Source organism: Diuraphis noxia, unplaced genomic scaffold (assembly GCF_037042655.1).
Source record: "Diuraphis noxia isolate RWA-SAM2 unplaced genomic scaffold, SU_Dnox_SAM2 contig0004, whole genome shotgun sequence".
In the NCBI taxonomy this organism is placed as follows: domain Eukaryota; kingdom Metazoa; phylum Arthropoda; class Insecta; order Hemiptera; family Aphididae; genus Diuraphis; species Diuraphis noxia.
The window spans coordinates 50,868,996-50,887,411 of NW_028301714.1; the positions used below are offsets into that span (position 1 = coordinate 50,868,996).

General features: G+C 30.7%; 2 protein-coding genes across 3 annotated transcripts; both read right to left on the reverse strand.

Annotated features, from left to right (window-relative positions):
* Nucleotides 1-290: 290 nt before the first annotated feature.
* On the reverse strand, nucleotides 291-10,327 carry Chc (clathrin heavy chain). Its single transcript, XM_015515673.2, has 22 exons — nucleotides 9,704-10,327; nucleotides 8,619-8,856; nucleotides 8,402-8,551; nucleotides 8,226-8,344; nucleotides 8,007-8,168; nucleotides 7,342-7,932; nucleotides 7,074-7,262; nucleotides 6,826-7,014; nucleotides 6,339-6,746; nucleotides 6,109-6,255; nucleotides 4,037-4,521; nucleotides 3,586-3,966; nucleotides 3,323-3,506; nucleotides 3,061-3,253; nucleotides 2,816-2,973; nucleotides 2,461-2,733; nucleotides 2,071-2,388; nucleotides 1,867-1,998; nucleotides 1,696-1,806; nucleotides 1,469-1,639; nucleotides 979-1,276; nucleotides 291-910 (listed from the first exon to the last, which is right to left on the reverse strand). Exons 1-22 carry the CDS (start codon nucleotides 9,743-9,745, stop codon nucleotides 747-749), a joined length of 5,103 nt encoding a protein of 1,700 aa, XP_015371159.1. The 5' UTR covers nucleotides 9,746-10,327; the 3' UTR covers nucleotides 291-746.
* Nucleotides 10,328-13,873: 3,546 nt separating this feature from the next.
* Las (lipoyl synthase, mitochondrial) lies at nucleotides 13,874-18,194 on the reverse strand. 2 transcript variants are annotated; one of them, XM_015515652.2, is made up of 8 exons: nucleotides 18,057-18,194; nucleotides 17,414-17,598; nucleotides 17,029-17,349; nucleotides 16,810-16,966; nucleotides 16,685-16,742; nucleotides 16,462-16,620; nucleotides 14,282-14,397; nucleotides 13,874-14,208 (listed from the first exon to the last, which is right to left on the reverse strand). In XM_015515652.2, the coding sequence occupies exons 2-8, from the start codon at nucleotides 17,471-17,473 to the stop codon at nucleotides 13,952-13,954; spliced, it is 1,128 nt and encodes a 375-aa protein (XP_015371138.1). In that variant the 5' UTR covers nucleotides 17,474-17,598; nucleotides 18,057-18,194; the 3' UTR covers nucleotides 13,874-13,951. The 2 variants fall into 2 exon arrangements, with proteins under 2 accessions (XP_015371138.1, XP_089083429.1); XM_089227303.1 differs by lacking the exon at nucleotides 18,057-18,194 and having other exon boundaries at nucleotides 17,414-17,771.
* Nucleotides 18,195-18,416: the final 222 nt, after the last annotated feature.

Below are 18,416 nucleotides of genomic sequence, written 5' to 3' on the forward strand. Positions count from 1 at the left end.
ATTTTTAATCTAAATTTAAAGCAATGAAGTAGAGTTAAAGTGGTATAGCCATAAGTTGAAATTAACACCCATTAACAACAGAATTAATCATATTTCACAAATTCAACAGAAACATCACAAATTTCTGTCACAAATGCTTTCACTATAATTTATTTTGCATATTAATAAATTTTACAGCATAAATGCTTTTTGAATTTTATATTCCTGGGTTTAACAGGTACCTACATTTAGTTTTTCAATACTTTAACAATACCATAGTGTTATGTTATACATACAAAATGACAAAGATATTTATCATTATAATTTGTTTTTATATTTCTATATAAATTGTAGATAATAATTTACAAAAAAATGTATAATAATAATGTTTTATAATAATAATAATAATAATAATAATAATACGATTATAAATAAAATAAATTATAAAAATTAACGTGAAATCAATATTAAAAATGTATACGTAAATAAATCATAAGTTACGAAGTGAGGTTTAATAATTTAAACAAGTAATATTTTTAACAAGTATTAACATTAACTATTCAATATTATCTAACAATGATGAGAAAATATTTTTCAAAAGCCTATTTAATTAGATTTTTTTTTTTGGAATGATTTTTAAATTGATTATTTATAAAATATAAATATTTTATACCTGAGTAGTAAATTTTCTATCAGAATATAGCAAAGCCCATCATTGTTTTCTTATAAAATACTGCTATTAAGGAAAGGGTATATAATAGGTACAATTACATGCCATAGCCCTGATAGGGTAAAGTATTTGAAGTTGCATATGGGGTTCCACTTGGGGGTACATAAGGTTGCTGTGTAGGGGCCACAGTTCCTTGATAGGACGGCGAGTACATGTTGCCCATAACTGATGGACCAGCCGTCAACATTAGTTGTGGTTCAGCTACATAAATAAAATTAATAAAATAACAAAACTAAACATTAATAAATATGTATTTCAACAACACTTACGTATCATCATTGGTTTGATATCTTCTTCTTTGTGTTCTTCCAATCTCTTGGATTCAGCTTCTTCTAATTTGTCTACCTTGGCAACATATTCTCTAGTGACTTGAATGAGGTAAGGCATAGCAAAGTCCATGATTTTATGCCTCCATGCAAGTTCCAATACAATGTCTGGGTGCACAAGATCATAACATTGAAACAAAGCTGCAGCAAAACAATCATAGTTTCCACGCTCTAAAAACCACGTAACCAATTCTTCAGCTACTTCTGAATTTTTTGATTCTGCTGCATATTCCATTGCATCCTAATAAATAATTAACAAGTAATAATAAAGTTAAGGTTTAATACAAGTGATGAGTCGAACTTAGTATGAGAAATTTATGAACCATACTATCAAGCACGATAAAAAATGTTCAGTTCAAGTTAGAAAAAATACTCAAAAATTTGGTTCAAGATTGATTTAATAATAACATCAAAATATATAGTAACCACATACTTTATATAATCTGTCTTTCTTGCATAGTTCAACACTCTGCTTCCATCTGTTATTTCCTTTGTACAAGTAAGCAGCTATGCGTCTAAACTCAGTAAGTTCATGTTTTTCAAGTTTTTGGGCAAGTGCGATAGTGTCGAAATTATCAAATGCATCAATGGACGTTCGTAGACCCTATAATCATAAAATTAATCAATCATGAAATAACAAATAATTGATAAAATAATTACTTGGTAATCTTCTTCGTCGATCAGTAAATTATTTAGGGCTTCATTTATAGCTTTATTATTTAAAGATTGCACGGAACGCAAGTAGGTTTTGACTAATTGCAAATGATTGGTCTAAATATAAAAAAACAATTATAATTAAATAAAATCAATAATACATTGAGACTACAGTACCTTAGTGAAGTAGGCAACACCTCTAGTGTGGTCCATTCGTGGTGTCAACACCAACAATAAGTCATTGAGCAGAAGCGGTTTATAATCAAGATAAAACTGTATTGCTTTGTAATATAATTCTAAATTAGCAACCTGATAAACAAGTCAATAGTTATTCCTTTAGAAAAAACAAACATGTATGTTGTAACACAATTTTTTTTATACCTTTGTAATAATGTCTTTAAAATGACTCTCTCGCCATGCTTCAGTTGGATGATTCATCATAGCTAATACCGCATTATCATATTCTTCATATTTATCATATAAAAATACTAATTCTGACCACAAATGTGCTTGTTCAGCAGCTCGTAACACCTTGGGGATATTAACACGAGACCAGAAGAGTTCTAAATGCTCCTTCATCTTAGCTGGCTTATATTTAGAGTATAAAATAGCCAATTCTGTAAACATTCCCATATGTGCACGTTCCAATCCCAGTGCTGCTTCAAGAAGATTAATAAGTTCTTCAAAATAACCACGATCCTAAATGGATATAAAAAGCATATTTTTACATATCATAATAATTTTAAAAATGTATTCTTTATATAATATTACTTGGTAGTAGTTAATTAAGTCTTCTAATTCATCTGCATGAACAACTATGTGAAGACCACACATTTGAGCTAATCTGAACTCATTATTATCAACACATGCAAAACACACTTCTTTCCATGTTCTTGTGCTATTAGCTTTACGGGCACTGTCGACAGCACCTTGATATTCTTTAAGATGTACAAGAGTAATAGCTAACCGTGCAAAGTTTGAAACATTGTTATACAACAGCTTAGCTGGTTCATACATTTTGTCTTCAAAACACCTATCACCAATCTGTAAAATAAATGATTATATAATTAATATAATATGCTATATAATGAAGCATAAAAAAAAAAAAAATAATAATAATAATAACCTTCTGAATATCAGCGTGATTTGGTCCAGAAATAAATTCTTCAAGATCAGCAAGACGATTTGTTTTGGCATAAGCATAGATCAATTCACTTTCAATGTAAGATTCACGAGCCTTCTTGCGCGACATTTGCAAATAACGTACAAGATCTTCCCAACTTCCTATAATCAAGACAAAAATATATTAATGAATCATTCATACCAAGTTGTAAATTATTTGTACCAAAATAATATAAATTAAACAAATACCTGTTTTGTGTGCAGTTTGAACAACATCCATGTATGCACTTGGATCATCAGCTTTAATGAACGAATCGATAGCTTCTTTGACGAACATACTTTGGAGTTGTGATTTTGCCAATAAGCTCCAAACACCTGGTTCATTACATCGTTCAGCAAATTCATAAGCGCGATCAAGATTTTTAACATTATCAATGAGTACCTAATTAAAAAACACAGATAATTAAATTTAAGGTATTTCCAAACCAAAGTTATATTTACAAGATCTTACTTGAATGGCAGATTGATTAACATTAAACTTCTTAAATATTGCAAAAGCTTCTTCAAATAGTTCATTGTTAATAGCGATGGATGCAATATCAGGAGCATCATAATTGTCCAAACGATTAATATAATCCATAACACGAGTTCGGTCAGCTTTAACAGCTGTTAAAATCAACAGATTTTGCAAGTTTCTGAAATCATATGAAAAACAAATTAAAAATTATTATTACATTTGAAATTCGAAAAAATTGACTGGCAATTTATACTTACCTATGAGAGCTGAATAATGAGTTATCAAATACAATCTTTTCTAATAGTTCAATCAGTTCATTGGGCAAATCAGCAGTCATAAAAGCTTTTACAGTTACTGATATATCTTCAGGATCTTGAGTTTCAGATAAAGCTGTTTGTACAACTTGATCAATGAGTGGACGACGATAGACATTATTTTCATTCAATACTTCTAGCCACAACTCTGGGTTACGACGTCTCACCAAATATCTAGCTTCAGATTTGAAAAGACTATTTTCATTACAAACATTTATTAATTCCAAATCACATTTTCCTCGTTCATAAGCAACGCATGCTAAATGTGGATCACGCTTTTCACAATACTTGCCGACCACGCGGCTATCATAAAACTTGTTTTCTCTATAAGAAAAAAAATGGAAATACTTATTAGTAATTGTTTATTACTATATATAAAATTGTAACAATATACTTTAAATATCTTTCTGGATTGTTGTTGCTGTCAATATAAATCTTAGCAAGAGCATTATGAGTTGCAGGTTCTTCACTACCATCATGAACACGTAATTCTAACCAAGATGACAATAGTTTAAGACGGTTACGCTTCTCTACTTCTTCTACCAATTCATCTGTAGAGAATTCTCCTTTTACAACTTGTATAAGATTTTTGATTATATCTTCTGAACAATCTACATCAAGAAGTCCACCAACTACAACTGGGAGACGTGATGGGTTCACTTTTTGTACGTAAATCTCAATATATTTTTGTAAATTATTTCTATATAAATATAACACAAGATCGTGTACAAAATTAAATCGATCACACACAATGATTAAAGGTAATTGATCAGTAAGCTTTGCTTCTTTTAAGAAATTTTTAACTCTTTCTGCATTGTAACACGTTGATTCACGACATATTCGCTCAACTTCTTTAATTTGTCCAGTTTTGCAAGCTGCCTAAAAAAATACATTAAATATATAAAAACAATTTTAATTGTACTATCCATACAATTATTTTGTGTTATGCCGATAATAAAATTTAAATTAAAAAAAAACTTGTTTAAACCTTTCAGATTTTGAGTACATATAGAAGATAATAAAACAACTAACCGAACAAAGATATTAACTTATGTATGGGAAATCAGCCAACTAAAAATAGATGATAAAGACATTTTTATCTTATAACGAATCTCGGAATAAAAATTCCCGTAAGAAAATCCCCAATAATAATAATAATAATAATAAAACAAAATCCCCAAAGCAACTATTAAGTATTTAAATTATAATAATATTATCTTTATACCTATATTATTAATTAATATATATATATATATATCATTAAAATATGCAACAAATATGCATTTACAAAATTTGCAAAAACATGCAAATCCTCTAAATTCATAAGAGTCTCACTGAACCGAATCTGACTATAATTGAAAAGATTTATTTTATTATTAACTAACTAACTAATATTATATTATTATTTTTTTTTACCAACTGATATACATACGAGGGCGTACCCAAAAGAAACCGAACTGATGTTGTGCGGGATTACAGATTATTAGTAATACCGCGTTTTTGCCGGTAGGGGCTTATAGACATACTTCTCAACATTCAGTATGCCAACGGTCGTCATCATAGAAAGTTGCGTTATGTTGGTGTAATTTTTTTTTTTAAAGTTATTTTGCGTACTTGTCGTTTTTGTAATGGCTGATTTACGTTAACAGCGCGCGGCCATCAAGTTTTGCTACCTGCTCGGGAAAACGGGCACAGAAACCCATGAGATGTTGAAAACGGCTTACAAAGGTGATGCTATAGGGAAAACTCAAGTATTTGAGTAGTTTTCTCGTTTCAAAAGTGGTGAAATGTCGATAGAAGATCAAGCTCGCTCTGGACGTCCTTCGACGTCACGAACCGACAAAAATGTAAAAAATATTCACAAAATTGTCCTGGAAGATCGACGGCAAACCATCGAAGAAGTAGCGGAGAGAAGATCTGGTGTGACATGGAGTTCAGTACAGAGAATTTTAAGTAAAGATTTGAGGATGAGACGGGTGGCTGCAAAATTTGTTCCTCGACTGCTGACTGAGCAGCTCTTTCTGTATGGCGGTTTTTGACCAAAAATGGTATGACCACTGTGTCCCATCCACCGTATTCACCCGACCTGGCTCCCTGCGACTTCTTTTTATTCCCAAGAATGAAAAGAGACATGAAAGGAAAGCGTTTCGCGGACATCGATGAAGTAAAAAAAAAAAACGACGGAGGCGTTGGCAGGCATCACAAAAGATGAGTTTAAAAAATGCTTCCATAATTGAAACAAAAGATTGGACAAACAAGTGCATTAACTCCAAGGGAGAGTACTTTGAAGGAGATTAAATGTTTTTTGTAAAAAAATTAAATAAATAACTTTGTACAAAAAAAAATTCAGTTTCTTTTGGGTACGCCCTCGAACTCTAATATACTAATTAGGTATATTATTATAATTATGTAATTTTTTAAATTGGTGCCTTGGGGATTTTTTTTTCGATTACCCTTATAACTTACTGAAATGTATTTAAAATGAACTTCTGGATCTTGACTGAAGTTAACAATGGATCCTAGGAAGTAAAATAATCCTTCATAACTTTTAAATGACTCGAATAAATCAATCAACGCTTTAGTTGTCAATTGTTCGTGGTATTTAGTTGCAATCTAGTATTAACACAAATATCAAAAAATAATATAGTTAAGGTATAATATTTTCATTTTTATTTAAGTAATTTTAGGTAACTTACCTTAACACAAATTTGAAGATTTTGCCTTATGTTATTTGTTAGCATAGCCTTTAAACATTCCAATGAATCTTCAACACTCAAAGATCCAAAGTAACCAATTAACCATTCAGGATTTAATAATTGTGTATGTACAACTGCTCTTTTTATATCATACAAGTCAGTATAATGTTCCAGAGCTCTTTGTAAAAGTCCAGCTTTTTCACACAATTGGGCAACATGAGCACGATCATAATGAGTAAACATTTGGTTACCGAGAATAGCATCCGCAACTTGTGGAGCAGATATTAAATTCATTTCAAGCAAACGTGTTTGTAATGGACCTTCAGTTTCACGGTTATGTTTCAGTGCTTCTAGAAGGAATTTAGTGCATTGTTGAACCATGTTTTGCTCAATAAATATATCCACAATCTACATTTAAATTGTCAAAATCAATTTTTTGTTCATAAATAAAAATATATAAGAAATTATTCAAACATTATTTACATACTTGGTTTATATTAGCAAGAGGTTCAGCATCATCAGACAGTAACATTTGGGCAAATTCAACAGCATGGTCAGGGGTTGTACGTAAGACTACATTTCTGAACAAATGTATATAATCTGGTACATAACTAATTTTTTGGGAATACAATATAATTTTTTGATACTGGCCAGTCTCGGCAAAACATTGAACAACCTATAGAAAACAATTTAATGAATTTGATTGCAAATAAGTATAAATTAGTTAATGACTACTTTTGGCGGAATATTTGCACGCAGATAAACTGACAAAGCTAATGAAATGTCTGCAGTCTTGACTAAGTCTCCTAATTCTTCAGAGCACTCTAATTTATCTTCTTTTAGCCACTTTTCTAATAATTGTCTTTTATCCTGTGCAAGAACTGGACGACATAATTCTAAAGATTCATATTTATTCAATTTGCCCTAAAAATATTCAAATAAATAATAATTGAATTAATTGATTGATTGTATAAAATGTAATATTAAAACTACAATAATATACCTGGTCCAGCAATATTCCAAAGTATTGAAGTAGAGGGGATGATTGATTTGCAACAGTTGGAACTTGTTGGAATTTTTGTATGGTAGAAGGTGTCCTGAGAATGCCTTTAGGTGCATTAGCTGCTACTTTAGCAGCATCTGCATATTGTGCACTTTGAAAGAGCATGTTAAACTTGCGTACAAAAAGTTCTTCTGCACCTGACAAATTATTTCGAACAGCCATACGTAAGGCGAGCTCTGGATGTTGGAGTACTGTATTAATGTAGGGTATTATGTTGTCTTCTTCAACACTGACAGATAATACTTGTCCTTTACGATTAACCCCAATTATACCACCAGTGGCATCATGTGGTGCAGTGACAAAAATTGTATCTCCACTAATGCGGTTCATATAGATACAAGTAGCTGTTTCAATGTCATATAGATGGATATAGCCATACTTAGTAATAAGATAAATTACATCAAATTTAGAGCTAACTTGCATCGCAACTGGGAAATCGTTTTGTGCTTCAGGAGGAAAAAAAACTTCCACTTGTTTTTTGGGAAATGGTTGATTGCCTCTGGGAGTTTGTACCACTTCAACTATATGCAACTAAAAATTAAATTAATAAATCAAAAATATATTTAAATTTGGTGATTAATATCAGAATAATCAATTGTTATTACTTTTCCTCCTGCAGCTGTACGTGCTGCAAAACAAAACAACGTAGACATTTCTCTATTTCCTTCCATTTGGAATCTTGCAAAAGATGCAGCATGGCCTTCAATGGGCTGTGAACAACTTTTCTCTACAGAATATAATTGCATAGCTCCAACAACACGATTTTGCTAAAAGCAAGAAAACAATTATAATTCTCTTCAAAAAAGTAGAAACAAAAATAGTACTTGAGCTGAAATTCCTATGAGTAATAGCCATTGTTGTTTATGATCTGTTCTGTAATTAATTATTTGACATCCATTCAATGTAGAATGACGATCAAACATTTTAACAGGTGTAGAGTCTCCTGAAATTTAAGTAAGTATAAAAATATAAACACCTTTCAGATGTAAAAAAAAATTACCTTCCATACTCCAATGGAATACCGATGTTTCTGTGACAAGAGCCAATGTATTTGGAGAAATCCATTTCCAAAAAACTACATCATCTTGCATAATGTGAGCTTTCATTTTACTCTTCATCTCAATATTAAAAATCTGTAAGGTCTTTTGAGCTAATGAAAATAATTATAATTTTTGTAAAAATATTAACAAATTAATCCAAGACAATACAATTCTTACATGCAGCTGTTCCTTCGGTACCCGCTTTTCCTTTAAGTGCAATTACTTTGCTGGCTGGATTCATTATGGCTGAATCTGCGGATATTGGACGCCTGATTGGATTTTGAGGATCAGCCATATCAACAATGACAACTTGTGCAACATCGCCAGTCTTTTCACGTACACAGATATATTTATCTGATTCCATGGTGAGTGTATTAAAACTGATGTTTGACTGATTGATGCCCACATTTGTAAGCTACAGAAAAATGTTGGCACAAATTTAAAAATAAAAATCAATTAGGTAGGTATACAAGATATGTACGTCAAAGTTTAAAGTTCAAACATAATAATTATAGGTACTAATAACTATTGAGTATTATGAATCACTTATTATAATTTCATCTGATATATCATAGGTACCAACAAAATCACAATTATGAAGAGATAATTTACCTATTATGAAATTTCCCTTGACCCACATTTAATTGGATTAAAATGAACAATATAACTTTGACAGAGACACATAACAGCTGCAGATACAAAAGCTGGTATATTTCTAAAATACAATAAACGCCCGTGTTGATGGATCAACACGTACACCTAACATCTGGCAGGTGATAAGCATGCAAAAACTGTCATTAGAGACAAAATTTTTCCAAGATAAAAACCAGGCAGAATAAAAGCTATAAGTTGAGAGGAATGTGGGAAGCCCTGTTGAAGCCACGACATGATTATTTTAACACCTATTACTTACTAAAATTATTATTATTACTGTGAATTGAGATATAAAAGACGATCATCGATAAAATATTTGTTATTGCGTTTTAACGCTCAAACGCCGCGATAAATTATTTAACCTATTAATAGGCGGCGGACGGATCAGCCGTGATACTGACGGCAGCGCAGTAATGTTTGGGTTTTACCGGCATGATCGTTTGGGTTGCATTAAAAAAACACGAAACTATTTGGCGCCTAGCCTCATCTACCCTAAGACAGCCGTAGACAAGGGCCAAAGGGCCTTGTTTCCTGTACATACAACAGCCAATGACCCCTACATGACGGGTACGATATCCACATATACTCCTCAAGTTTTAATAATTTACCTGTAGGTGTTCCTGGAACTTGATAGGTAGTATCTGCGCCATTTCGGGATCACGTCCAATTCGCGTATTTTTTATTCACAAATCGCAAAGTTGTCGCTGCCAATTGCGTAATCGGAAGAACGAACGAATCCGGCGGTTTTCAAAAGCTCACGAATGTGGGAGGAGGTGCACTCGATGATAATGACAATGTATATTAAGTATATCGGTGTGTGAGTGAATGTGTGTGTGTATGTGTTATAGGATTTGAGACTTTGAGAGCACTTAAAAAAACACTCAGTGGGTCGATAGGTTTTTACCCCTGTTTTTACTTTAAGCGGTCGAAGCAGTGAACACGCGCGATGGTATAATTCGACTGATGAACACTTTCAGCGGGCGATAGTGGCGGCACGAATGGCCGACATTAGCTGCGGTACTAAAAATACGATAATTATCGGATTAAGTGGTGACGGAAAGGAAAACAACTACAATTAAGAGTATTAAAAGCGATCACTATTCACTACTTATTGTTTTCGGCGGACTTTGATGCACCGCGTATTGTATTTTGATAAATTATAAAAATGGGACAATGTTCGTATTGTCGCAAGTTCGGTCCACGGCTCATATCGGGAATCACGCAGGCGAGCAGAAAAAAAAATAATATGTCGAAAGGGTTCAACTGTTCAAGCAGGGTAGAAGGGAGGGAGTGCCACTGCCACATAAACAGACTGAACAGTGTGCCGCCAATGGACGACTTTAAATTCCCCTACAGCCGTCTTTAATTAGGCAATCGTGGTGAAGTGTAATGCAAGGTAGTTCCGGTGGGCGGTGTCGAATGCCGATGCCCGATGTTGACTCTTTAGATTCAGATTTCGGACCACAGGCGTCGAATGGTCGAACATCGAACACTCTCTCACTCTCTCACTCTAGCCTTTGGCGACCGGCACGAGTGGCACGACGTCGGCATTCTCCCAAAGTTTTAACACTCTTAACTCTTAATCTGGCGATTGACGACAACTATCGTCGCACAACGGTCAACGTTTGTCACTCGTCAGCAATTTTCGCTATGTTGAATTGTTGAATATTCACTAGATTTCTCATGGAACAATTTCCTTGTTAATGAGTAAATGTTAGAAATTGTGTCATTTTGATAACGTCTTGTTTAGTTATATACTTTTATAGTTATACCATATTAATTGTTATTTGTTATACAGCCAATCATAGGACATAGATTAATACTCTTACCATTGATTAAATGTAAATTTATATTTAATTTAATCAATGTTCTTTTCTTACCCTATGCAGTATGCAGCCAATGCTCATCAGTAATGTCGGTACTCGGTACGATACTACGATAAATATTTTTAAGCCAATGCACGGTTCTGTTTATAATCTAAGATTCTATGATAGAATAGACTGGGAAGACAGGTGGTGGCAGGACGCAGGTGGCGGGAGCCGGGCCTCTTAATTTGGCAAATGTTTTTAGTATATCTGTATTTATTAAAATAATAAAACGAGTGACCTGAACTGCATATTATTAGTATCGAAGTTTTAATTTTTGAAAGTCATCTCATCAATTTTGGTTCACCAGTTTATTAATTATACGCTCCTTTAAAATCAAGAATATAGTAAATATCAATATTTAATACTATTGATTGAAAATTTTAAAAATGTTATAGTGATTTAATTTGCAAGAACTAAGGGAAAACCGCAGAGAAGTAGTTAACTCACTAGGTGCTAATTTACTTCGCCTTCCACTTACACACCCCTTAACCCTAAATTAATATCACTATACATTAATGATGATTCTGGCAAGATATATTTAAGTATTAAGTGGACATTATACCGGCATTTGTTGTCTCTGTCTTTCAAGTGCGTAACGTGGCAAATTTTACGCTCAGCTATATATTGGCGCATCGAAGTTGGGTCCCAAGTACTAGCAGGCCCGGATTGAACCGACGAGCTACCAAGAAAATCTCGGTGGGCTGCGTACAAATTCAATATCAGTATTATATCAAACACTGGTATAAACTAGAATAGTTAAAAATAATAATATAACGTATTTTATCTATATACAATATACGTCATATAATTATATAAATATATTATATATATATATATAAAATCAAATCAAATTTTAAACTTATAGTTATAAAAAATTGATTAAAAATCGTCATACTACTCATACTTAGGCCATGCATGACTCATGAGTGATGACTGATGAGTATAAAATTAAATGTTTACAAATTGCATAAATCCAGGCGATCTATATTATATTTTATATTATCTATTATATTTTGCAATTTTTTAAAATAATATAACTGAAGTATACTAAGTAACTTAATGTAATGTACCTATTGAATAGGTAATTTGTAAATGTGCTTTAGAGAAACAATTATTATTTAAAGCACACATACTAAAAGATTGATCATAAAAAATGTTTTTCGAATGGGCCGATACTTTTTTGAAGGCCGGTAGAAATTTAAAATCTCGGTGGGGCGAAAAGTCTCTATCCGGCGCTGAGTACTAGGGGCTGATCGCAGGTAGTGTAATAGTTGGGTCCCGAAATTTTAAAGGTACTATACTAGTTGGGTCCCAGATTTTTAAAGGTACTATACTAGTTGGGTCCCGGATTTGTATAGGAACTATACTAGTTGGGACCCGAATTATTTTAGGTATTCCACTAGTTCCTGAATATTTTTTTGGTAAGTACTACACTATACTAACATTTTCATTCCCATTTTAACAGACTGTCTATGATCTATTTAGACCACAGGTATGGTTAAAAATGTTTTTATAGTTTTTTTTTGAATGTTAAAAACCAAGTATAAAAATACATATTATTTAATTTAAATATAGCAATATAACAAGTATAATAGGACTAATAGGCATGTGAAGAATTGTATAATTTATATAATAGTATTTGATAGTTAGTAAAAATATTATACAATTATATTAATACAATTTTATTAAATTGAAAAGTACTTATGTGTATATAATATGACTATTGGGATATTCGTTATAAAAAAGACGTAAGTGGTAAGTGGTTTTCTCTCGTGGATTTTTCGAGCATTCATGTAACAATATCAGTGTTATCAGGTAATATCTGATAATTTTTAAAATGAATTTTCAAAAAATATTATTTTATTTGTATTTATATTATATAATTATTTTAAAATTTTTTCACTTACACCTATATGGCTATATTTATATAATATAATATTATGTATTTTTATACTTGGTTATTAACATTTTTAATATTTTTACCAACACAAAAGTGATTTATTTTTTATAAAATTCTAATAACTTATATTTTAATGGAAAAGTAACAAAACAAAAAAATATTTTTAACCATACCTGTGGTCTAAATAGATAACAGACAGTCCTAAGTCTGTTAAAATGGGAAGGAAAATGTTAGTATAATGTAGTACTTCTCAAAAAACACTCAAGAGCTAATTTGTAGCTAAAATAATTTAGGACCCAACTAGTATAGTACCTACAAAAATCCGGGACCCAACTAGTGTAGTACCTAAAATAATTCGGGACCCAACTAGTGAAGTAATTTTAAATTTGGGACCCAACTCGGATGCAGCCCTATATATAGATAATAGAAGAATATTATATCTATGCTCTTATCAGATCACGTTTAACTCCGTTGACTTTAAAACTAGAATTCATTGACCTACTATAAAATTTAAAGGCAAAAGTGTATTTTATACGACCTCGTGAGCTTTTTATTATATTTATTTTTAATTTAGAAGCAAGTAATAAGTATTTAAAAATGTATATACAATTTACAATTTTAAAATAATTATAACTCGCTTCAAAATTAAAATATAATAAAAAGAGGACAATTCACTCTAATTTTTAAAACTAACAGAGCTAAATGTATTCGCTGAATGTAAAATTTGTCAAGTTACACTCTTGAAAAACAGGGACAAAACATGCAGACATAATGTGTTCTTTAAACATAAAATAATTTCATTCGTTTTGATTATAATTTAAAAAAATTATAATCTATTAAAATACACATTTTTACATATTTGTTAACATTTTATGCCTTTATACATACATAATCAATCCATAGCTCTAGAACTCCATTTATATTAATTTTTCCAAATATTATGTAATAAATATAATATTTTCATAACCATTTAAAAATTTTAAAAGTTTCTATAAGGTGTTCTAACAATATATAAAATTATATCTTATATTTTAATAATAAGTAATAACACAACAAAAATATAACAAATATAAATAATAACAATATATTTAAGTGTTGTCAGAATTGTTTGACTCTTGTGCTTCTTTACGTTTTTTCAATACATTTCCAATAAAGAATTCACCAGCTTTGTATGAACTCCTTACAAGTGGACCACTTGCTGTATATAAAAATCCCATCTTATCACCAACCTCTTGCCAATGTTTAAACTTTTCAGGAGTGACATATTCTACTACTTTTAAATGTCGTTTTGTAGGTTGCATGTATTGTCCAAGTGTGATACAATCAACTAATGACTCTTTTAGATCTAAAAAATAAATGCTTTAAATAGCAAACTAAAGGAGAACAAATAATTCAAATTTTTAATATGTAATAATTACCTAAAAATGTTTGTTCTATTTGCTCATCAGTTTCACCAAGACCCAGCATTATGGATGATTTAGTTATGAGTTGTGAATTAAATTCTTTGGCTTTACGTAACACTGACATAGTTTGTCTATAAATTAATAGATTAAAGATTATATTTATAGTAAGTATAATAGTTGAAAGTTGTGATTAAAAAAAAAAAAAAAAAATGGAAATATATGACTAGAAAATTTTGAATTTTGATGAGCTTATGATGAGTATGATGATACAATAAACTAGGGCAAAGATTTTCTAACAATGTAGGTTGTGTTAAGTCTTGAAATATTTTTATGGAACTGCAAACCAATCCTAAAATTGAATACAGGCATAATGTGAAAAAAATATATCTGAACCCCGGAGGTAGAGGAAACTATGTCACAAAATAGTAGTTTTACAGCAAATCAAATTGCATTGTGCTTACCTCTAAACATAATGGACAATAGATATGATTATATTTTCCATCCTTTAATTATCACAATGATACCAATCAAAGCTTTAAAATAGGTGATTAGAATATTGTGGATTGCCAAAACTTAAACATTTTACAAATTGAGTGGTACCGTTTAAAGTTTGAAAACCTCTAATTAAATGAGTCAGTAAATATTCAAGGAAGGATTTTAAACCTACATGTGTTGCCACAGTCTTACTAACATACGTCAAAACTTTGTTCAATAGAATCAATTTTGTATTGTTAGCTTGAAAATGTAATACTATAAAGAATATATTATCAATGTAGGTATTATCTAACTTAAAAGTAAGAATATTATCTGGGGCACCCAAAGGCTTTTTTGGATATTTAAATTTTAAAAGTATTAAGTATGTAAAATAATAGGATTTTAAAATGCTCATAACTGGCTTTCAAATTAAATTATCATGCTTATTGTAAAATAATATTTACTGATTGTGTATATATGATAAAAAATTAAAAATTAAAAAATTAAAAAAATTAAATTATCAACATAACATTAACATGCAATTAACCAACAGTGTATTACATTCGTTAGGTTATTTTAATTTGAGAACTCTGTACACACGGCAGCGCCGTGGCCATCTGCAGTTATCCCCCCATAGCCCATGACAAATAATACTTTAGTACAGCGGTTCTCAAACTGTGGTACGCGAAAGACTCCATAATGGTACACGGAAAGCCGCATGGTAATAGGATGGAAAATTAAAAACAAATATTAGATTCTTAGCGTAGCGATGATTTCACAATGTCATGTGTTTTTTTAAATATTCAGATAATAAAGGTTAGAATTCACAGAAAATATGTCAATAAATAAGATACTTATAGGTATAATCGTTGATCTTGTCGATATTTTTAATCATCAGTGGTACGCGACTGATTGATAATATACTTAAGTGGTACGCGAAAAAAACAAGTTTGAGAACTGCTGCTTTAGTAGATAATTAATAAATATTTTCCATTTGTTTATGTAACCAAGGTTTAAAAATAAAAATAATGTAAAATATCAACAACAAAAAATGATTTAAAATGTAGAAAACTTAATATAATGATAACAATGAAAAAAAGGGCCATAAAACACAAAATAAAAGTAAATTATTTAGATTTACTTGTTATTGAAACACTTTTTCAGCAAAGAAAGCATCTACTAAGAATTTCCAAAAAATAATGCAAAATGCTATAACTTCCCTACTTGTAACTCATAAGCTACTCATTTTAAGTTAAATTTTTATAAATCAAAGTACTTCAATAATATTTTCTATAGAATTTAAAATTTAAGTTATGATATTATATATCGTGTGGTATCACACTAACATATTATAACAACTGATCCATGACTAAATAATTAATTAAGCTTCAATGTGGATCAATTATCAATAAGAATGTTGTACATTTATTGAGATAATATGATCATAAAAGATTTATTTAAACATTTTATTACAGTCAGTAGTGCTAAACTGCTAAAAGCATATTTCTACGAGGCGATTCGCCCCTATATTTAATTAAGGTGACATTATGATAGCTGAAATTTTATGTGGGTGGTGTATGGTGTTGGTAGCTAATTTTTATACTTTCCCCACCAAATGAAATACATGCCAGCACCACTGATAAATGTTAAATTAGATTAGTAATTAATTAGTATAATTCTCTAAGCATTAATAAAAATGAAGAATCATTAAATTATATTACCTATAACTTGCTCTTCGATCTCTAACATATGGTGTTAGCTTTTCAACAGTTTCAATATTGTGAGCAAAAACATCTAAACCGGAATCTACAATGGTTTTAACATTGTCAGCTGATCCGCGAAAATCCGGTACCAAGCACTCAATCATTATATTAGGATTACTAAAAATATATATATATAGCAATGTAAGCAAATTTAACTATTAGAACCTATATTTTAACAAACCGATTTTTTATTTCTATTACTGTTTCAGCAAAATGAGCAGATCCTCCATCTTCCAAATCTAAAACAAAGTTCAATACAAACTATCCATTAAGTAATAAATGTAACTTTCTCTTTATTTTATTTACCATCACGATCAACTGATGTTAACACAATATAATCAAGCCCCCATGATGCAATAGCTTTTGCTGTATTAACTGGTTCATTGGGATCTGGAGGTGGTGGAGCTCGAGATGTTTTGACAGAACAAAATCGACATCCTCTAGTACAAGTATCACCCAATAACTACAAAATGTTTAACTAATAAAAGTAAAATTGCATACAACATTTGTTTTTTTAAATGTTACCATTATTGTTGCAGTAGCTGTGCCATGTTTACCTCCACCCCAACATTCACCTATGTTTGGACATCGAGCTTCCTCACAAACAGTATGCAAGTTTAACTTACGCAGCTGTTCTTTTATTTTTGAAAAATTTTCCCCGGTTGGTATTTTTGTCTTAAGCCAAGGAGGTAAACGCAATCTATCTTCTTCACCTTTTGCTCGTCGCAATTTGCCACTATAGTTTTCTGAAGTTATAGGTGTTTCATTTATAAAATCTGATAAGTCGGGGCCACTTTGAACTATCTCACGGAATTTATCTCTAATGGTTGACTTAGGTCTGCATGTCTGAAAATAATTTAAATGTTTATTTCAATAAAGTTATTTATTTTGTATGATTTTAAAAAGTCACCTTGAATATTAAATGGTTTGGTTTCCAGTGTGATCCGAATTTATTAAATAAACATGACATTCTAGTAAATGTGTTAACTAATTAAATACGCACAAATCACGATAGCAGGATTAATAGCTAATAAAGCTAAAATGTATGTAGTGTTAACACCGTTAACTAAAATGATTGAACGATGAAATGAAATTCTAAAAAGTTCAAAAAATAACAATAAGTTATTATCACAGATTATGATGTGTTCTATGATAATATTAATTTTATAATCAAGGTCGTGACTAATAAAGCATAGAGTAATACCACAGATACCTATATGAAATAATTTAATAATTAATATTTAATATTTAATAATAATTAATAATTTAATAAAATAATTTTATATATTCTGTGGTAATATTATGTAATAAGGTTAGGTTAAGTGATAATGATGATAAAAATCACCGTTCGACCCCTCGACCATATATTAAGCTAATATATGGTTATAATAATATAATAATAATATTATATTATAAATTTATAATATTAGCTTATATGGTCGAAAGTTCGACCCAAGGTGGATTTATAAATTTATAAATTTATAAATCCACCTTGGTTCGACCCATTATAGAGTACTGAGTAATAGATGTATTAGATAAGAGATTATCTCTACCATAGAACAGTAAAATAAAAAGTTGTACATTCGACGCATAGAAATTAAGAGCTGCAGGCCTATGCAACTACAACCCCAACCAATCTAAGACTGTGGAAAAGAGATTAAATTTGATTCGACGTCTCAAATTCACGAATGGCTCACTTGGCAGGAAGATTTTTGTAGAATCCATGACGTCATAGTCTCATAGAACTTGAAACTATTATAACAGTGATAACGAAAATATTATCAAGATTTAGTTTTTCTCGGTTCTTTCCCGAGCGAAACAGTTTTTGCCATGTTAGTAGTTACTGGTTAGTGGTTACACATTTGTAAAAGCATTCTATGGTAGAAGTGTTTACTAAGTATTTTGCGTGGGAT